We start from the raw sequence: 23,208 nt of genomic DNA on the forward strand, positions 1-23,208 counted from the left end.
TTTACTCCAAATCTTGGCAATGATGTGTGCAATGGCTGAGGTTCTAGTTCTCTATTGCTGGGAGCTGAAAAATGTTCTAAACTATCAAATCTCATTAAGGATTATTCTAACACAGTGCTCCCTAAACAAACAGACAGAAAGACAGACGACTCTTCCAAAAATGGTGGTTTATGTGCTAAACAAAAAAAAAACAAAAAAAAAAAAAAAAAAAAAAAAAAAGGCCTTTTCCTGGTTATTTAATTTATCAAATTTTATGGTAAATAGAGATAAAGAGATAAAACAACTTTGTCAATTAAGAGAACACTTGCTTCCTATAAAGGCAGTGTAATTTTCACTCACAATAACATAAAATGTCTACATGTACGAGGGTGTGTGTAAATGTTTCTGAAATGGGTAATTCATAGCAATTGAAATCACAATACTGGTTTTTAAAATCCTAATATATTCTCTTCTTTTTCAAACCAAGCCTGAGACCCAGAAGAGATTATAAGAAAGTCTTATCCAACCAAATCACAGCAGAAATCCTTTAACTAATAATGCATTTCTGTAGCCTCTGAGCAGTTACCAAATGCTACTCATTTACATTCAGCATCTAGCTTATAAACACAAAAACTTTGCAGATAATCAGAAGATACACAAACTGCAAGAAACACAAAGGCAGTGTGGTCCCTGTGGAGAAATCAAGTCAGTACCCTCTGGTAGAAATGTTCTATACAAATGTGTCACATTGAAGCATCAGTGTTTTCAACCAATTATCTGTCCCTGATGTATTTCCTTGGAGTATATGATCTCAGGACTTTAGGTTTTTATATCCAATGTCTGACTGAATCTAGGTACGTCTAGGAAGCAGCTGAAAGGGTTTCTCGAGTCTGACGTCTCAGAGAGTGGACTGAGAAATCCCCCTCTTTACCTGAAGACGTACAGTTTCTACTTCAGTCATCACCAACTCACAAGGGAAAAGAAGAAAACAATTTAACATCACCTCATATACAATCTCACACAAATTAAACAAACAACACCCTTCCCCCAACAAAACCCCAGCACCATAATATCAATCATTCCTAGGAAATAGAACATGCCCCTTTGAGTCTCTGATTTTTAGTTCAGACTTTAAGGGCAGAAATGTCCTTAAGTCCTCATGGGAAGAGGGAAGACCTGTTGTTAATGACTAGAGAGCCATTGAGAAAGTGCATTATCAATTACACAATCAACTCAGAGCCCCACCCTCCAATGGAGGTGGTCACAAATTGATTTAAATGCCTCAATAATTAAATATGCGTCCTTGGGATAAAGTAAGGGGGGCAGTTAGCCTCATTTAATAAAAAACTGCAGTAGTCTACTGCCTTCCCCCATGTTTCCCAAGAATATCAAATTGCACAGACTCAGAGAAGCCCAAAGTCACAGCAGAATCTCTGAGGCACTCCTGGTTAAGAGAAAAATATGATCCAGTTATCTTCATAGTTCCATAGATTATGTGAACAAACCCGTTTTGTTTTTAAACAAAAGCCAAAGAATCACTTCATAGGGATCCTATACACCATTTCCTCTAACATCTCCTCAGTCTCACAGTGTTGAAATGGGACCGATCAGCCTACGATGGATTGCACATCACCCAGGGAGAAAGGAAGGCATGGAAAAGGCAAACATTTACACTGCTTCACAAACACATTTAAGGAATAGGTGGAGAGGTTAAAGAAAGGGAAGGAAAACCTTATTGCTGTTTCCATACAAAATACAGTATGAGATACCTAAGCTAAGTCAAATCTGATGACAGTGACATCTTTTTCACAATGTGGGATGATGTGTCTTGCACAATGAAATGTTCAGTGTACAAGGTAAGCAGTACAAGGGGACATCGAAACTACACCTGGGATATTAGCTGCATATTGAAACTTGGGGATCGAGACTGCTTGGTTAAGGGTGCTCCTGGGCTGAGGAGCTCTTTACCTTCACCAGCGTGACCTAGCCGGTCTTCTTGTAGACTGATAGTTGAATAACGATTAGCATTTGTAGCGGCTAGATTAGTAACTCCCTCAGTGCCAACCCCAAAGCTGGTACTTGCTTGGCCGCCATTTACATAGTCAAAAGATTTACTTGAGGAAGCACTGGCTGTCCGGATTAGACTTAGACTACTGGTTTTTGGCACCACCTGGCCTGCAGGCAGGCTCAAGTGTTTCTTCATCGGTGTCAGCTCAACGGAATCTATGCCGAGATCTGCTTGTTGTACAAATTGCTTCCCAACTACTGAATCTCGAGGGCTCTCGTTGGATTTGATGGCTGATGCTGTTTCTTTATCTTTGGCAGATCGCCCAGTTGCTACTTTCCGTAAGCTTCCCCTCTGAGAAGAGGAGGCTGGTTTGGTCCCATGTGGTTGGCTGCTGAGAGAAGCCCCTGATGAAAACCCTTCATCTGCATCATTCATGTTTAAGGACTCCTCTCCTCCATTTAGACCCTCAGCACCTAAAAAATAAATCAGACGGATTATCGCTAAATTAAATAAAGGCAGCTATGAGCACACCGACCTAGTCTCACGAGTGTTTGTTAAAGGTCTGTAATTTAGGGAATACCCTCCACACAGAACTCTGACACTGCTCACTGCTTTCATCTGGCTTTATTTTCCCTGCTTTTGTAAAAATTGTCCACAAATATTAACTAGTAAACTATCGACATCTAAGGCATAGAAAACTAAAATGTAACACTTTAAAAACCACACTCTATCCATCAAAAGTCACCATATCTATGCATTTTAAACAAAACCCTTTCCTTGTTTTTCTTTAACCTATTATACAAAAAAGGGATTCTCTTTTAATTTTAGTTACCCAGAATTGTACCCAGTCATTTAGGCCTACAGGCCAGGCCCTTTTTAATTATAATAAAACACAATCTATTTGACAGCTAACTGCATCTATATAGCTTTGTAATACATTTCTTTTTAATATCTACTACATTTGCCAACTCACTGCTGTAATAACTTCACAATCACATTATGTCTTATGGACACACCCTTCACACTGATTTGCTTGTACTGATTGTGAGGCAGTGTCTAACTGTTACGTCCTTGGCAGGAGATGGAATGCTGTCCCTCACAGACAGCTGCATCCTGCCGCGCATCGCACACAGCAACTGCACTTGTCAAAAGGACCTTCATCGAATCACACGAGACAGTGAGCTTGCGGCTCCCAGACAGCCCAATTCTTACTGAAAAGTGTCATCAAACAGTCTCAAAATTAATGTTTCTTCTTTCAAAAACTGAAAATACTTTTCCCAGACTGAAAGAAAGTATGAATCTATAAAACAGATATTAATGTGATAGAGAAGGTAAGATGTTAGAGAACAATGTAAATACTAATTTGAGATACAGGTTACCTAAGAAAAATGTATATATTCAAACATAATCTTTTACTTAACATAGAACCTGAAAAATAATATTTCTTAGCTATATTTCTTCACATGGATTAGTTATTTTACTTCTAAAAAAGAACCAAATTAGGCTATTCTTAAAGCAAAGGGCAACTTGTTAAATATATAAAAATATAAGTATCTACAGCAATTTAATATTTAATCATCATGCAAAGCCATGTGAAAAATACATTTACCAAAAATAATAGCAACTGAGACTACTTCTCTCAATCCTGTCAAAAGAACTGAGTATTATACACCTTGAAAATAAACATTTTAGGTCACATTCATAGTATCTCTTAATATTCGACTTATAATTAGTATAATAATTCCAAATACTCAGAAATATTAATGAAGCTTGTGCTTATCTAAACAGTTAGACAGGAAACTGAGGGACTTAGTGCCAGCTTCAGGTGCTGCTCATGCATGTCTGATGCCCAAGCGGTATGGCCGTAAGAGCGATGATAACGTAAAAGCACCATGCAAGAGAATCTACTGCTACTCTATACGCTAGAAATGCTGTTTCAATGTAATGGAACAATGATTACACATAACTCACAGGCACTATCTTAAAAGCTTAGAGCCTTCCCTTAATTTAAACAAACAAGCTCACTCGAACTGTTATTAGCATTACTATAGGTGTCTGCTGTGTGCCTGTGCAGATGGCAGAGGACAATTTTGTGGAACTGGTTTTCTTTATCCACCTTTTTACGGGTTCAGATTGACAGGCTTGCACGGCAAGCACCTTTAATAACTTAACAATTTTGCCCACCCTAATAAATACATTTTTATTATTAAACTATTTAAAAACATCATTACTACAAACATGTTTTGTTTTAAAATAAGTTATATGTGTAATATTTAAAAAGGCGCCAGCATTCGAAAGAATTACCAAAATTCTTGTACATTTAAATCAATTTCCTTTTCTCTGTCTTAAAAGCCCTCAAAAAAAGCCAGGTGTGGTGATGCATGCTTTTAATCCTAGCACAAAGGTAGGAGCAGGAAGATCTGAGTTGGAGGCCAGTCTGGTCCATAGAGCAAGTTCTAGGACAGTCAGGGCTACACAGAGAAACCCTGTCTCCCAAAAACAACAACCAAAACAAAATAACAACAAAAAACTCAGGAAGTAAAAATGTAATTGAGTTGCAAAATGTATTTCTTTTTATAGTTTTTCTGAAAGTGACACGACTTGATAGGGATTTCACTGACTTTTTTTGTTAATAGTCGCTTTCCTATAGATTTTGCATCTACTAATACTTACCATGATTAATTTAGGATAAAAGTTTTTTTTTTTTTTTTTTGAGACAGGGTCTCACTATATAGTTCTTGGCTGGTCTGGAACTCACTATGTAGGCCAGGCTTGCCCTAAGTTCACAGAGACTGGCTGTCTCTGTCTCCTGAGGGACATAATTAAAGGCTTGCACTACCACACCTAGCTTCAAACACACTAAAGAAATGTATTGACTTTCCTTGAAATCTACCCCAAACTAACAGTTTAACACTAATGGGACTCAGTAGCATTAAAACAGATATTCAAGAGGAATTACTACTTGGGTTCTGTTTTCAAAGTATATGATTGATAAATTAGAAGCAATGCTTCAGCCAGTGTCATTCTTGTAAGAGTTTCATCAACTGCTAATATATGGCATTACTTTTAGTGGAAATATTTACAACATATTAACAATCATTTTATATATAGTCATCAATGGTTTACTTAGTTATCAAGAATGAGAAATAGACTGTTGTTCAGTTTGGGTCCCCTTGGGTTACAAATTACTCATCTCAATTTATTTCTCTACCCCCCCCCCCGCCTGTCTCCCTCCCTTCCTTCCTTCCTCCCTCCCTCCCTCCCTCCCTTCCTTCTTTTCTTCCTTCCTTTATTGTATTTAAACAAGATGCATCTAATTGCTAGGGATAAGAAAGATACAAAAAGACAAAAAGGGAAGGCCACATCTTCCACAGCCACATCAAGAAGGATCTCTAAATCAACTTTGGGGTCATTAGTCATGCACATGCAATACTGTTAGACAAAGTAAAGTCGATTTGGTCAAATGGGTGTACATTGAAATTCTTACTGAGCATGCTCAAATTTCTAATACACCGAAGAGAAAGATACTTCCTTCAAGTAGAAGGCAAATATTTTATGTTTGGTCTTTAAAATAAACAGAATTCATCCATGTCTTTTAAAGCTATTTACAAGTTTATCAGTATAAGGTTTTATAGTGGTGCTCCGGGGTAATATAAACTAAATAATGAAACCATTTGGCTACAATTCTCTTTTCCACAAAGCTAGCTCATAAGACTTTTCATACAAAGCAGCAGGCAAATACCTTCCTGTCAGAGAGACATGTTCTTTTTTACAGGTAGTGATGGAGCACAGAGTTCTTATGTGCAAATAATTACACTGCAGAAGCAAGGATCTTCTCTGCACTTGATCTGTAAATCACGTGGGAGCTGTAACCACTACAGCAAAGGTGAAGTGCAGTGCGCTCCAGGACAGCATGTTTATGGAGATGTCAGTAAGTTACTGCACAACCTGACCCAGCTGCTGAGAAGCAGTCAGCACCAGCATTCTCTGTCAGACTGCTGCTAACTGGACACCCTCAGAAACATAAATGCCAGCTCCACTTCAGTTTCTTACATGTACTAATGTTTTACAATTCTCTTCACAGACTTCTAAGGAATAAATCCTAACACTGACTAATACGGCTCATGACCATTGGGTGCATTTTTCCCTAATGTTAAGAGTAAACATGCTCAGTAATGAAAAATTTGAAGCATTTGCAGACCTTTTCATCCAGGCCTCTGCCTTGTTAGTAGCCATGCCAAGCTGCTGTTTGAAGACACAGGGATGCAGACTCCAGGCCAGCACAAATGGCAACTGAAGATTGTACCTAACCTGGTGCTAGGCATATGGGGAGGAGGGTTGCTTTGCAAAGAGGAGCTAGTACACCCAGGGGTAGTGGAGACACACACTAGAATGTAAAGGTGCTCTGCTTGGGGACAGAGAGCCAGGATCCTTCTCCAGCAACTGCCTCACTGACTTCTGCCTCCTCATCTCTGTCCTACCCTCTGTTGTGGCTGCTGCTGAGTTGGGCTCCGGCGAGCCATGCTCAGGGGTCCTGCGCACCAGCACCTCCCCCTCTTGCACACGTTTGATCCCTAGGTCAGTGGAGCCGTGTTGGATCGGGGAGCCAGGAATACTCGAGTCAGCCTCGTTTGAGAAGTCAAAGCCATCTGGGATTCAACATATAAAATTTTAGTACTTCTTTGTGCTGCTCTATTCTTTTCTGAGCATTCTGACCCAGGCAGATAAGAGAATGTATATATGGATATGATAGTAACACAAACACTCTATAGTTACATGTGTGTGCATAGCCTGCACACACATAAGGCAGCAGATGAACAATGTGAGGTTTGCAAATGAATGGGACAGAAAAATCAGGATCATTAAAATGACAATTTCTCTTAGGCAAGACAGCTTGACTGTTAAGTACCAAATGTCTATAAAATATTGCTGGGTTCAGCTCTTAGAATAAAAAAAAAGAAGCAAATCTAAAAATCCAAAAATAAGAAACAATTCTTTCATGGATAGTTTGTATTATACTGTTAGTTGGACCAGGCATATAGTTTTCTCCCACAGTGCTCATACATGTACCTTTTTTCCAGCTAATAAGCTTAAAGCAACTTTCTCCCCCTATTTTTATCACTAGTTAAAAAAAGAGACAAAATTTAGCTAAGTTTTATTTTATATTTTATCATTAGATAGTCTAACATCTTCCTACTTTATAAACATATATATATATATTTACATTAAAATAACTAAGCATTATCACATTTTTAGTACCATTTTAAGTGAAAATATCTTACTTTAATACAGAGAGCATTACTATCAAGCATTTGTACATTCTGTATAAACAGTGAGAAGTTTACTTAAATCCATAAGTAAACTATGGGAATTTTATACTTACCTTCTCTTCTCCATCTATGACGACGAATTGAAGCTGTTGTAATTGCAGTCCGAGAAATTCTCGGCACTGTTGGAGTGACTTCCACTTTAAGTACTTTCTGGCCTTCTTGAGAAGAATCGGGTGCATCAAACGGTAATGAGTTTTTCATGGCATTTGCCACCTAAAATGATAACATAAATCTATACAAATTTACAACCAATGTATAGTTTTTAGCCTATACTATAATACATGTCTCCATTGTTTTTGAACATGTACAGCTTGTATAACATATGAAATTGTATAATATAAAAAAACACGTGTTAAAATATTTATTTTTAATATTATGTATTTTTTTTCAGTTGGCCTTTTCAAATAAAATTTATTGTTAAAATATGAGTTCTGTACCCTACTGGAATATTAAGTTGTTGAGTTTCAAAAGGAAAGGGCATTCCAAAGAAAAATGTTTAATATTTGTAACCAAGATATAAAACAAGTTTGAGTAAGTTCCTGCTTTTTCATGGGATAAATAGCAGAAAACAATCTGTGTGAAAACAGTAATACTTTTCCACACTCCTATGCATCCATGAGAGATTTTCCCTAAACACACGCTGATGGTACGTGTCTTATGCCTCTAAGGAGAAGACTGGGAAATCTGATTGGTAAACATTGTTATCTAACTGGTTTGTCTCTTAACCAGTAATCCAGCAAAGACTGCACTAGAGGAATGTCTGTCTTTCCTTTTACACGAGGATGTCTGATCTACCCACACAGCCTGAGTAGAAAGCTGTTTCAAGGTTTGATGAATGTAACCCAGGTTAAGTGTCTACACTAAGCCCTTGTCAGTAATATAGAGGATGCTTGTTTTTCCATCTTGTTTGGAATATAGCTCTAGATATGAGAAAAATGCTACACATCAGTAAATTTATCTTGATCTTAAAATTAAAAATTATTATAAATAAATAAATAAAATAACTTAAAAAGAAAACTATCCCAGGTAGAAATGCATAAACATTTAAATATCACAGAAGCACTGCAGAAATAACTGCTAAGAAACAAAAGCAAGTCTGGTGCGGTGGCCTCATAATCACAGCACCTGAAGACCAAGGCAGAATTATAAATTCAAAGCCAGACTAGGAAGCCTAAGAAGGAAGAAAGCAAAGGAGGAAGGCAGAAGGCCCACATACAGTTAAACCACCTAGAACTACTAATATTTTGTTATTTCTTTCATATGTAGACTTAAAATACATATATATTTTCCCACTTAACCTAAGCTATTATTATTTTTTCTTTATTAAATGTTCTCAAATATACAATTTCATTAAGGAAATACCAGATTTCAACTGTTCTGAGAACACTTTTAGACTACTTTTATTTCTTTGCAATTAAAGTAACACTGTAGGCCAGGTGGTGGCAGCAGTGCATGCCTTTTTTGTCTTTCTTTTTTTAAAAATTGGATATTCTCTGTATTTACATTTCAGGTGTTGTCCCTTTTCCCCTAATCCCATTCTCCCCCCTTCCATTGCCTCCATAAAGGCACTCCCCTTAATCTCAGCACTCAAGAGCCACAGGGGGTTCTGAGTTCAAGGTCAGCTTGGTCTTCAGAGTGAGTTCCTGAATATCAATACCCACCTACTCTTTGCCCCGTGGTGACATTTTGTCCACATATATGCTTTAAGAGTCAATATGCCTTCAGAACTAGGACCTAAATAAATAGACTTCTATTCCCTATGGAAAGAAGTGTGCATATGCTTAAAAACAAACAAATAAACTTACCAAGAGTGGTTGAGAAAAGAGTTCTAGCTGAGCTCTATAAATGATGTCATCAAGTACTTCCTGGCCAAGGTCCCATTGCCCATTATACCTATGGGATGGATTATTTAGTACTTTGAATAGATATCTCTGAACTTTAGAACTTAAAAAAACAAAAGCAAAAAACCTATCCCAAGTTCTACTGCTTTAGTTATAGAGCAAAACTCTCACTTTAAAGTTATCATTTCTGAATTGTCCTTGTTTTGGTTATAACAACAAAATGAAGATTTCGACTCTATGTTCATAGAGGCTTACAGATTTCTCTTTATACAAATTACTTTTTTTAACATGTGCTGCTGTTCAGAAAAAAATCTATTGAAAGTGTTGATGATAATCATGATAACTATATAGAAACAATAGTTTCTTATATAGAAAACATAAAATTTCTAAGCTGGTTTTAATATTAAGACTAGTCATGTTATTCATTGGTTATTTATGAAGTGCTGAATAGAAACCACATTAGAAAACAAGAAACAGGCCTACAAGAAATCAAAAATTCCTTAAAGACGATAAAGAAATATAAAATGTTCCCATGTGCAGAAGAACTCATCTTCTTACTTACATGGCATAGTAAACTCCTGTAAGAAGTTGCACCATAAATTCAGGATCTAATACGATACGACCACAGAGTTCCTTCCACTGTTTCTCATGTTGTCGTGGAAACCCACTCACACAAACCCTAGAAAAATATAGCAATTAACATTTGACTTTCTTATTGACAAAATTTATAAACTTAACAACTCATCCCTAAATGCCAGAGTCAGAACCAGGTGGAGGATGTTGGTTTTTAATTTTTTAAAGCATGCCTTTATTCATAAAACATGAATTCTAATGGACTCCATAAAAAGTAGTAAGTTTCCTCACAGACATCCTTTTTCTGCCCCCCCCAACATGAATACATAGCTTTTTATCCATCCTAAGTTGTACTGGGGAATTCCTAGATAGTACATAAATCTTAAAACAATATTTCAAAATACTGTTGTTTGCGAGGCCACTATCATTTGATGTTTTATTTTAAGCAAAATTAAAAGTGTACAATTGTTACCTATTCATTTTCTTCCTTGTGCAGCCCAGTCCTGGGGCTTCTGACTCTCACAGGCAGTGGATGTTGTTCCTTCCATAGTGGAAACATGGTGAGCAATCTCTAACAGCAAAATGTGCTGCCTAGACTCCTTGATACCGGAGACTAAGGACTCTGGTAGCTACTGGGCAGCATGAACCACTGTTTTCTTTCTTTTTGAGACAGATTTATTGTATAATTCAGGTTGGTTTGGAACTGTTTATGTAGCACAGGCCCTAGCCCTGAACCCACTGGGATCCATGTGCCTCTGTCACCTGAGTGCTAGGATTAAAGACTGGGATTATTGTTCCTGTAACCAAGCTTGCTCTTGAATCTCTTCTGCACTCTGCCAGATGTGAGACTGCTCTTCTAAATTATACTCCATCTTTACACATTAGCCTAACTTCTTGGCCCTCTTTTGAGGATCTTATTTGTTGCAGGATATCTGATCACACTGCAAACAGAGATTGTATTATTTAGTGAAAAAAAAAAAAAAAAAAAAAAAAAAAACCTGTTTCTAGTTGTGTAACTCATCCCTTAACCCTTTTTGGCTGGAATACAGATATGCACTTAGTATAGCCATTAACCCAAGACAATGAAGGTGAAGTTAGTTTACAGAAGGATGGACCCATGTTTGAAAGTGATGTCCATCTAGGTGGACAGATGAAAAATCAGAGAAAGATCTGACAGAATAGGATATGCCCAACTCTCTCTCATGAGAACAGAGGAAAGGGAAGCTACTTGAGGGAGCCATGCAGCGGGAGAAAAAAAAGGAGGCAGTTTTTATTGGAAGAGTTTTATAGATACAGGTTGCAGAGAGAACAAGCTAGACACAGGTGAAGACAGAACGAACCAGAGAATAAGGAGCCAGAAGATTAGAACAGATTGCCAAAGTTGGTATGAGGTCAAATAGCAATTCAGCCAGAGGCCCAAAGAGGAGTCAGATTGAATCAGTCAGCTTGGAGAGGAGTTTGAGCCAGAACACCTGAGTTGAACCAGTCATTCAGAGCTCAGAAAGATCTAGGATAAGGTGAGCTTACTCAGCAGCAAGTCTGTGAGGCTGAAAACATTCTAGGCCTAGATTAGATTGTCCAAGGCTAGAAGCTTCCAGGACTAGGCCCAGGTTAACCGACTGAGACAGTAAGCCTCCGAGACAACAATTACTTACAGAAGAAAAGCTACAGTTACATCTTATGATATGCAAGAGGTGTAAGAGAGGCAATGATGCCCAACAGAGATACTACCACCTCTGTAGATAGTAACACTAGAGATCACTAAAGCCATGGTTAGTCAAAATATTATGAACAACTGCTTTTCATTTCACTGAGATGCATCCAGAAGTTGTATCTTAATAGTTATATAGTTATAGCATTAATATTAAGTTATAGTGTGCTTATGTTCATAACATTATCAAGTTAATTATAATAGTAGGTTCAGAAGAAAATTTTTCATGCCTGATAGTCTCAATCAATTAAAAATTATACACATATAGAAAATATAATAATGTAATAAAATAGTACAAATTGAAAATAGCATTATATTTATAAAATTGGCACATGCCTATAATCCCAGCACTCAAGAGACAAAAAGGAAGCCAGCCTGACCCACAAAACTAATATGAGTCCAGCCTCACCTACAGAGAAGTCTAACATTAAATCAAAAACCATACTATTAAAGATGAAGCTTGCTCATTCATTCTCTAATGGACAACAGTAGATATCAAATTACTGTGGCACTTATATACTTTTATATGTTTAAAATAACCCAATGATTTTATTGTATCAATAGTCATACCAGAAATGACCATTTGCAACTATTAAGGATGAAAAATGTGAATATCAATGAAAAAATCAAGGACGAGAACAAAGTTTTTAGAAATTATCCAGGGGACACAGAGTCTACATTAGAGATAAGAACCTTCTTCACCATTAACAACTATAAGTGCGATACAATAATATACTAAATTTAAAGATAATCTGTAAATTCAGTTACCCAAACTAATGAGTTCTGTGACAGCCAAGACTGTGCTCCTCTCAGTAACAGGACAGCAGTGTGAACCTGAGCATTTCTCACTGACAGAGTGTTGATCCCTATAAGCCTTCCTTTCTGCTGTTTATGTTGTTTCTCTCTATATCCACTAAGGGTGGAACATGTAACTTACTTCTATTCAGCACAACGTGGCAAAGGTGAAAGGATTCCACACACACTATTTGTACGGTATATGTATATCTATTCCTAAAGTGACAGATCATGCTTGATGCTCTCAATTTACGCTGACTGAAGAAGCAAGCTGTGGTGGCTAAAGCTGTGTAAAGAGGCCCATGTGTCATCAACATGAGGATGGACTCCAGCAGACTGCCAAGAGAAAGAAACTTATAATCCTACAATATCTTAGGGACAGAATTCAGGCCAAGGTGCTAAGCCTTGGAAGACTACAATTCCTTCTGTTTTGCTACAGCCTGAAAAGACCTCTAAGTTGCCAGGTGTGGTAGCAGCAGCCATTAGTCCCAGCACTCATGAGGCAGACTCAGGCTGATCTTTGTGAGTTAGGCTAGTTGGGTCTATATAGTGAGGTCCATGCCAGCCAGAACCATGTAGAGACCCTTGTCTTTAAAAAAAAAAAAAAAAAAAAAAAAAAAACTTTTCTTAGAAAGGCAAGCCACGCCTACATTTCTGCCTTATAAAAACTATGAAATAACAAATGTGTGATGTTATAGGCGGCTAAACTTGTGGAAGCTGGTTTTTCTTTTTAGAAGTTGTTTAGTGTGTATGTGTATCTCACAGTATGTGGGTGGAGGTCAGAAATTAACTTCTGGGGACGCAGTTCTCTCCCACTGTGCCATCATTTCCACCACTGTACTCCATCCAGTAAGAGCCTTGCGTTTGGCTGCAGCAGCACTGGGCTATAGATCAAAGCCACTGCATCCAGCTTTGTAATTTGACTTTTGGAGAGCAAGTTCACAATTTAAGGGTTTCTTAACCAGCTCATTTGCCTATTAGGCCATCTTTCTGGTCAAAGAATTTGTTATGTAGCAAAAGAAAGGAACTGCATATGAATATTTGTCTTTTTCTGAGACAGGGTCTCCCTGTGTAGCCCTGGCTTTTGTTTCGTAGTCCAGACTCAGCATGGAGTCAGAGACCAGCCTGCCTTTGCTTCCCGAGTGCTAGGAGTGCATGCGACTGAACTGGGGTTGGAGGGAGCAAGCAGCGAGGTTTCCTGAAGTGAAAAGTCACTTGGAACACATAAGCTCAGAACTGAAAGTTGATAACTCTAACCCAGTTTATATTATGTATTCTTTTCTATAGTAGATATGTAAGTTTCAGCCAAACCCAACTTCTTAAGAAATTCTGAAGTAATATAGACTATTCTCTATAGCACACAGAGAATGCTCCTTGGCTATTACACAATATTGGCACAATATAGATAACAGTTTACAAAATATATAAAGGAGCATTTCTATAATCCCAATGGGAGATCAGAAGTTCAAGGTCAGCCAGCATTCTATGAAGCCATGTTTTAAACAAATGAAAATGTATAAGGGAAAGATACACATTCTTTTTGAAAAATAACTTATTACTTTTTTTAAACATGCATTTCTGTTTTGTCTGCATATATGCCCATGTGAAGGTGTCAGGTCTGCTGGAACTGTAATCGCAGATAATTGTGAGCCACCATGTGGTTGCTGGGAATTGAACTCAGGACCTCTGGAAGAACAGTCAGTGCTTTTAACTGCTGAGCCACATCTTCAGTCCCAAGACTCTCATTCTAAAGGTTTTTCCCATACACAGGTTCAATATTAAAAATTCTTACCATGATTTATTTTAAAAAATGCACCTAGAAAACAATTTGATGTATTGATGATAAATAATCCTAAACTTAGTGGACTCGACCTAACTCATCGAGCTAGGAAATATTCTGTTGAATGTTAAAATAATTTTCTCTTTATAATTTTACTACTTATTTTTATGTGTCTAAGCATTTGACCTGCACGTATGTATGTGAGTACAGTACTCAGAGGCCCAAAGAAGACTTTGGAATTAGAGTTACGGAGAGTTGTGGGCTACCAGGTAAATGATGGGAAATCCTGGGCAAGTGCAGTCAGTGCTCTTAACTGCAGAGCCATCTCTCCAGGACCTTAAAATAACTTTCATTCCTATAGGAATGTAAGCTCCATGAATTTTATTTACTACTATACCAAAAATTACAATAGCCTGGCATATATAATATTTTCCAAGTAACTACATTAATATCGAGAATAATAAATCCTCTTCTCACCTAGAACCCATTCGACAAAGAGATTGGTAGGATGACGCAGGCATATACACAATAGCTGAATTATAGCACAGCATGAGAAAACTCAGGACTTCGAACCTAGAAAACAAGAAATAATCAAAATTATTTATCTCTATCAGAGACAACAGTAAATTCCTTCCTTACTAAATAGTTATAACAATGCCTTAATGTAAATCTTTATGACTTATTAATCAGGTTACTATAGTGTCCTCCTCAATTGTTTGTTTCAATTCCTACTATTATGAGCCATAGCCAGTGTTACATTTTCCTTTTTAAGAAATGAATTAAAGCTGGGCATGGGGGCACATGCTTTTAATCCCATACTGTTTGCTAAGTGGTATACACAGGAGACAATGAACACCCAGTTGAGAACCACTGGATAAGTCTTGAAAAGGGGAAATGGAAGGCAGGAGGACAGAAGGTGTCAGTTTTCATTACTGAACTGTGTGGAAGTAATGCATATTTACTTTGCGGGCAAAACTATGTATATTTGCAAACTACTTCACAGTAAGCATTATCTGCAAAAACTCCAACAGCACCACAGTGCAATCATTCATAATCATTAAGATCAGAAAATGGAAATCTGGGGCTGCTAAGGACAAGGAGGAATTTTCATTACTAATCATTTTATGCTATGGGCACTTTGCTAGTCTGTGTGTGTACCACACGAATGCTTGGTGACTACAGAGGCCACAAGAGGGCACTGATGCACTGAAACTGGAGGTAGAGGTGGCTGTCAGCCACCATGTGGGTGCTGGGAATTGAATCCTGGTCCTCTGTAACAGCAGTCAGTGCTCTTAACTGCCGAGTATCCTTGCCAGCACTGTGACATATATATTTAATCCAGTATATTAACCTTGTTTAACAGTTAATAGAATTTGCTGAACTGCCCCAAAAGCAGAAAATTTCCCCCAAGCAGCTGACATCAATTATAGTGAGAGGGGAGAAATCTGGTTATAGATAAGACACAGTGATACAACAGGGTGCTGTCCAGCCTGCTGCACACCCCTAGATGAGGAGCTACAGGCAGTCAATGGCTGCTGAGTGAGAAAGAGTTAGTTTTCTCTCTGGAGAAACCCCCAATTAGGCTGTCCAACCTCAAGTGCACACATACACATGCAAGCAAATAGATTCAGTTGATTATATATACACATGTGCATATATGTACATATATACATATTATACACATGTAACGATAATTAAAGAAAAGATTCCTAATGTGGAAGCTGGAGAGGGAAGGAGTGGAACAGATGTGGTATTCATGTACAAAGTTCAAAACATTTTTTTTTTTTTTTGAGTAGTTTATCTAACATGTCAAAGACCAGATATGTTTCTGATTTTGTAAAGTGTGCCTTCTTGGGAGGTAAGACCCAAGTATATACTAAAACTCTTTTATGTTTCACACGTACCACACACACACAGCCAGAAGGTAATGTTGCATGATACTTTAGTGCACTGGCATTCACCTGTGTCCCAGCCACACAGACTGTGCACACTGTCTTCTTGCACTGCCATGCTGGTACCAAGCTTGAAATAAAGTAATTATACTTAGCCATTAGACACAAATTCACCACTGTTGCTGTGTACTTTAAACAGTTACAGATGGTTATTCTCCACCACAGGATGCTGGGGATAGAACCCAGGGCTTCTGGAAAAGCAGCCAGTGGTTATCCACCGAGCCATCTCTCCAGCCCCTACTATGTATTTTGACCATTACCGGTTTTGTGCAGTGAATGTCTCTCTCTGAGGATGAAGATCACTATAAACAACCCTGATGAGATCATGCTGACATAATGCCCCTTCTGTCAAAGCCATGGATCCAATTGTTGAAGGCTACAAAACAAACAAAAAGCACATATGATAATGTATTCAAAATAGAGTAAAAAAAAAAAAGTCTGTATTATGTAGTCATATTTAATTTTGTTTAAATAAAATTTAATTTGAAGTAAGTTTTCTCTGTTCTTCAATAACATTTTATGCTTTCTTTTAGAAATAACGTATAGAAAACACTTAATTTTTTAAAAAATTGGGTTACTCTGTATTTAGGAAAAATAAAAGCTGCTGAAAGCACTAAGATTTGAAAGAAATCAACTTATATTTGTTTGTATTCTAGAACACAGAATTTAACTATTATATATAATAAATAGTATTGAAGACTTTAAAAACTCTTTACTATTTACACAACTGCCCTCATGTTCTTCAAATTAGAATAATCATTTATTAATGTTGCTACCATTCATTTTATTTTATAACGCAATACAAATAACTTAATTAAAATGCACTATTTAGAAACATTCTATGTTAAAATGAATCCTGGCTAAATAGGAGGCATGCTATTTCTAACACAAAGTCTCAGGGAAATTAATTTAAAAAAATTAATAGCTGCATTGAGATGAATGCAAACAGGATGTGTGTAGCTCACAATCTGACACATCAAAGGCCACAAAAGACTGTAAATTTGACTCCTGATACATTTCTTACTGAATTTTACTTATCAGCTCAACAGCAACTTCTATCTATCTGTCTGTCTGTCTGTCTGTCTATCTATAATCATGAGTATTCTCACATTCTTCAATGGAATAAACATAAACAAAACATATATACTAGTGAAAAAATAGAATGTGCAACTAGACTCCTTTATACCAAAACATAAAGCTCTAACATCATTCTGAGTGGTTACTTTGCTAAATAATAAAAACTGTTTAAAAGTTCATTTTAAAAATTGATTTAGGGCAGGCGAGATGGCTCTCAGGTTAAGAGCACTGACTGCTCTTCCAGAGGTCTTGAATTCAACTCTCAGCAACCACATGGTGGCTCACAAACATCTGTAATGAGATCTGATGCCCTCTTCTGGTGTGTCTGAACACAGCTACAGTGTACTCATATACATAAAAATTAATAAATCTTTAAAAAGTTGATTTTAAAAGGTGAAAATGATCCTAGTAAGAAAAATTAAATGAATAAACAAGAACTAGAGGAAAAATTTCCACTAAATACTAACTCCCTTGGCATCACACATAACATCTACTTGTAAAAGAATTTGTTACATAGTCAGTTCTCTCCTTCCACTATGTGGGTCCCTGGGATTCAACTCAGGTAGTCAGCTTTGTTTCTCTCTCTCCTTCCCTCTCTCTCCACCCCTTTCTCTTACTAAATGTATACGTAGACCAGGTGCGTGCCTGGTGCCAATGGAGGCAAGAGGAAGACATCAGCTCTCCTGGAACGGGACACACAGATGGTTGTGGTCCACCATGTGGTTGCTGGAAATTGAACCTGGATCCTCTATAGGAACAGTCAGCGCTCTTAACCACTGAGCCATCTTAGCCCACAACCAAAAAGAGAAGACTATGTCTTAGGGACCTCGAGTGGTGGTGTAATCCTTTCCCTTGGAAAGTAGAAGCAGGATCAGGAGTGCAAGGTCATCCTTGACCACCTGGTGAGTTTGAAACCTACTTGGGCTACAGAACATCATGCTTCAAAACCAGAAATGAGAAAGTATTTACAATATCTACCTCTGACAAAAAATATTTTTTATGTCTTTCTCAACATAATTTGAAACATTCCATGTTCCAAACATTACTTACTTCATGGTATATTGAAGGCTTAGACAAGGAAGGGATAGTGAAAGACAGCACTTTATTGTTTCCATCTTTATCGGCAATTTCCTACAGTAAAAAAGGAACAAAACCACTGTAATATTAAGTCTGTAGCAAAATAAATAATAATTACTTCCGCAACGTATAGAATGTACCTTTACTAAGTGAGGGAGAGTAGAAACAATAGTACAGAAGGCACTATCACTCTAGCGCACTCTTCTGAATCTGAGCAAACTGCTGTACATCTGTGGCATGGCTGTTGCTCACAGATACTGAACACAATTTTACTACTCCAAATTCAATGTGACAGCAAACCCAAGGCACAGGACACACATTAGATCTTAGAGGAAAACAAACTGATCAGATCTTTAGTAGAAACATGGCTGAGCAAAAATAACTAAAGCCAAGGATTTACATTGACCAAAATAAGAAAATCACAATATTATAATAGAAATGTATTGTTTCCAGTTTTACTGAGTCATCACTGACAGAATTTACATGTATTTCTAGTGTATAGTGAGAAATTTGATGCATTTTCTTTGTGAGATGCTTACTATAAACAAACTTATTTAAATGTCCAGTACTATAGTAACATATTTTCTTTTCTTTTTATTACTTTATGAATTTACATTTCAGATATTATTCTCTTTCTCCCAATCCCATCCCCCTCCCCTCTTCTATGAAGATGCTCCCTCTCCCACCCACCCACTCCCACCTCCCGACCCTGGCATTCCCCTACACCGGGGAAACAAGTCTTCACAGGGCCAAGGGCCTCTCCTCCCATTGATAAGGCTATCCTCTGCTACATATGTGGCTGGAGCCATGGGTCCCTCCACATATACTTTTTGGTGTTTTAGTCCCTGGGAGCTCTGGGGGTTTGGTTGGTTAATATTGTTGTTCTTCCTATGGGGTTGCAAACCCTTTCAGCTCCTTCAGTCCTCTCTCAAACTCCTCCAATGGGCTCCCCATGCTCAGTTATAGGCAACATTTTTATGGTGAGAACTTTTCAAAAATAAATCTTGATTAAAATAAATGTGTAATTCCTCAACAATCAACTGCTGAACTGTTTGTTACAAGTTATGTGTTGATGGTATTAGTGTAAGTCAAGAAATAGACGTGTTTAAGTAATTTCAGAAGAGCTGTAAGAAAATTCTTATGTGTTCTTGTTTGTTCAAGACAAGGTTTCACTTGATAGGCCCGGGTGCCCCAGAATACACTATGTAATCCTGACAGGCTTCACATTTGCACCTCGGTTCACTGAGCAGTAAGATTAGAGATGTGTGCTATGACACCAGGCTCCTCCTCCTATTTTAAATTATTTTGAGACAGGGTCTAACATGACTACGGCCTGTCTTGTTATGTAGTTCAGGCTAACCTGGAATGAAAACCTTCTGCATCAGACTCCTGCAGCTGAGAGTAAATGTATGAGTCACCACATCCAGTTCCTTGTTATTTTAAAAGTTGTTTTGAGACAGGGTCTCCTTTTGTAACCCTGTCTGTTCAATCTGGACTTGAACGCAGAGAGACCTTCCTGCCTCTGCCTCCCTAGTGTTGGTATTCAAAGTGTGTGCTGCCACACCTGGCTACAAACTTTACAAGTCTTTGTTCTCTTTTTTTAAAAAAAGGAATATTGCTGTCCTTCATTTCTCTAGTGAGTAAACTCTAATCTTTAGGTATCAGTAACTACCTGCCTCTAGATAACAGCACAAGGAGTGAAGCCCTGCTGCCGCTCTTCCTCCCACTGCCTTCTGCTTTCCTTAGTAACACGGAATAGCATAAAATCCATGCACAGAAAACTGTTCTCATAGACTCTATAGTATCGAGTCAGAGATAGCTAATAGCATTAAAGAACAAAAAAAAAGAGCCAGATATGATGCTGTAAACTTGCACACCTGGCACTTAGGTGGAAGAGGAAGGGAAAGTTGAAAGTTAAAAGTCAGAAATTAAAAGGCCAGACTCAGCTACATGATGTTTGAAGCCAGTCTGGAATACTTGAGATTCTGTCTCAAAAACAAAAACAAAACAAATGCCAATCAAACCAACACCTAGGCATGATGGCATACTTCTTGAACCTTAGCACTTGAATGAGGCAGGTGGATCTCTGAATTTGAGACCATCCTGGTCTACATAGTTCAAGACCAGCCAGAGACACGTGGTAAGATCCTGTCTTAAAAACAATCAAGGATGTTAAAACCAGGTTAACTTTAAAACAAAACAGGAACGTTTAAGTTTTATGAAGTCTTATTAAAAAAATCTGCAAGATCCAGCCACACCACTCTTCAGCATATACAGAAGAGATTCTACATCCTACTACAGAGATACTTGCTCATCCACATTTATTACTGCTCTATTTATAACATCTAGGAATTGGAAACAGCCTAGATGTCAATCAACTGAGGGCTGGTTAGTGAAAACTGGGTAAATTTACCTAATGCAATATTATCCAACTGTTAAGAAAATGGAAACTATGAAATCTGCATCACCACTACAGCTATCCTCTTAGTATGCAATATTCTCAAAACTCTCATCTGCTTTCCCAGTGAATGCCTATTAAAGACAACCTGAGCTCTTCACATTAAAAAGATTTTCTTGCTGAATGTGGTGGCACAAACCTTTAATCCCAGCACCCAGGAGGCAGAGACAGGAGGACAATCTTTGTAAGTTAAAGGCCAATGTCATCTACACACTGAGTTCCAAGGTAGCCAGGGCTACATAATGAGACCTTGTCTCCAAAACCAGAAAAGGTGTGCACAGTAGGGCACGTCTGCAATCAGCCTTTGAGGCTAAAGCAAGAAGATCAAGACTTAAGACCAAGTAAAGATTCAAGACTGGCCTGCACCACATACTGTGTGACTTACACCTAAGCTACACAGGGAGAAGAGAAACAAAGCCCCAACACTAATGAGACCAGGGAGGAGCTGTCTCTCTTAGCTTGCATATAAATATCTCCATCAGACTGGCCCGTGAGCAAACCTGTGGGGCAACCTGTGGGGCATTTTCTTGATCAATGATTGATGTCCTAGGTGGTGCCACCTTTGGCAAGTGGTCCTTACTTGTATAAGAAAGCAGCTTGGGAAAGCCTTGAGGAGCAAGCCAGTAAACAGTAGACAGTAGTATTCCTGCATAGCTTTTGCTCTAGTGCCTGCCTCCAGGTTCCAACCTTGAATTCCTGCCCTGACTTCCCTACATGATAGTCTAAAAAAAATACTGTAACGTGAAATAAACCCTTTCCTCCCCAAGTTGTTTTGGTCATGGTGTTTTTATCATAGCAACAGATACACTAAGACAATTACTTCTTCCTAAAATCTCACCTATTCCTAATCTCAAGTGATCTAAAGTATACATTTTCAGAGACCATTTCCTCTGGAGAGTTGTAGTAACTTTGACTCAAATTTCAATTTCTCATATCCTTTTCTATGCATTCTCTGCATTATTAGTCACCTAGGAATACATCCTCTGAGGTACAGAAGTTGCTCTAAAAGTACACAGCACATTTCAGTATCCAACTTGTTTCTTAAACAAATGCATTCACGGACACTGGTTAAATAAAACTATCTGAAGAAAGTCACGTGATCTAACAATGTTATCAATTACATAATCAACAACCTTACAAATCACGTATAATGATTATTTTGTATCTAGCTTAATTGTATTCAGCTCAAAATATTATTCAATAGTATTTCAATTTGTTTTTCTCTAAATAATCTTCAAATATTTCAGAGGATTTAAAAATATTTTAAATTTTCTAAACTCCACTTTCAACTCACCAAATTATAAATTCCTAAGAGAAGTGCTTCAATGCAGCCATTGCTCTGCCTGTCTCTACTAACTGTAAGTCGCAAATAAACCCAAATCAATTCAGGCAGGAACTGCAGTGTGAACCTCTTGAGTCGAACTTCGGAGCTACGATAGAGCTCAAAAAGTTGGTGGCAGACAGGCTCCAGGAGCTAAAAAAACAAAACAAAACAAAACAAAAAAAGACCAAGAGAATTATTATTTCCATTGCTTGAGCTGTAACATATTTCTTAAAAGGCAAATGCACCTTTATAATATTTAAAAAATAAATTTTCCTCCATATGTGAGTTAACTCGACAAAGCCCTTTAATAGACTGCATATTAAACCGACAAACCACGACCTGTAAAGTACTTTCGTACCACACACTATCACTATACTTTCTGACATACCATGCTACTAACTTTATTAGATATAATTATTTTTTCAGTGTGTTTATTTCAGGGTATGTATTATATTTATACTTGCTGAGTTTGGCTTTCTGTTCTTACCAAAACTTTCTAGTCTCTATTTTAATTTTATTTTAAATTTATGTATGTATGTATGTATGTATGTATGTATGTATGTATGTATGTATGTGCAGGCTCTTTAATGCTATGGTACATGTATGTTAGTCAAAGAACAGCTTTGCGGGATCCAGTTCTCTCATTTCATCCTATGAGTTCCAGGGATCCAATTTAGATTGTAGCAAGTGCCTTTATCCACTGAGCAATCTCACTGGCCCATCTTTCATTTTAAGACATTTCTTCTTAAAGAAACTTCAAGTTTCAAGTAAAGACATGGCTTAAACAAATTACATGGCACTCATTAGATGAAGAGTAAAACACATGATATGGGCATCCAAAATTCTAGGTAATATATTTTAAATACACACAAAGATGGCTCAGGTAAAGCTCCTGTTGAACAGGTGTGAGGACCTGAGTTCAGATGCTCAGCACCCACATAAAGGTCGAGCATAGCAGGGCATGGGGGAGGGGACGGTAAGCAGATTCCCCAGGGCTTACTGATATAAACACGCCTTTCAATGCTTAATTGACTAATTATTCTCAAGTCACCTCATGAAACGAAGTGAGGCCCTTATGATGTTGAAAAGTCGAGGATGTGAGCAGTTCTACACACTCCTGACTCGGGATGGTTTTGTTCCTATTAACTGTAGACTATGCAGGCCTGGGTAACTTTTAACTGCACATAAAGACTGAAAAGAAACCAAACAAAAAGAAGAACAGCTTAGTAATTTCATATGCTTACCCTATCCTAACTGGCATGTTTACATTCAAATTTACTTAAATATATCTTTTTAAATAACT

At 37.6% G+C, this 23,208-nt stretch overlaps 1 protein-coding gene across 1 annotated transcript in view; it reads right to left on the minus strand.

Annotated features, from left to right (window-relative positions):
* Positions 1-298: 298 nt before the first annotated feature.
* HYCC2 (hyccin PI4KA lipid kinase complex subunit 2) overlaps positions 299-23,208 on the minus strand; it is a 32,099-nt gene continuing 9,189 nt past the window's right edge. Inside the window, exons 4-12 of the mRNA XM_080932734.1 lie at positions 21,876-22,055; positions 18,097-18,177; positions 16,230-16,345; positions 14,495-14,590; positions 9,721-9,837; positions 9,123-9,210; positions 7,371-7,530; positions 6,469-6,636; positions 299-2,460 (exon numbers count right to left, since the gene is read on the minus strand). Coding sequence (XP_080788860.1) covers positions 1,862-2,460; positions 6,469-6,636; positions 7,371-7,530; positions 9,123-9,210; positions 9,721-9,837; positions 14,495-14,590; positions 16,230-16,345; positions 18,097-18,177; positions 21,876-22,055 — 1,605 coding nt within the window. The 3' untranslated portion in view covers positions 299-1,861. The remainder of the gene's footprint in view (positions 2,461-6,468; positions 6,637-7,370; positions 7,531-9,122; positions 9,211-9,720; positions 9,838-14,494; positions 14,591-16,229; positions 16,346-18,096; positions 18,178-21,875; positions 22,056-23,208) is intronic.

Source organism: Micromys minutus (genome assembly GCF_963924665.1).
Source record: "Micromys minutus genome assembly, chromosome: 19".
NCBI lineage: Eukaryota > Metazoa > Chordata > Mammalia > Rodentia > Muridae > Micromys > Micromys minutus.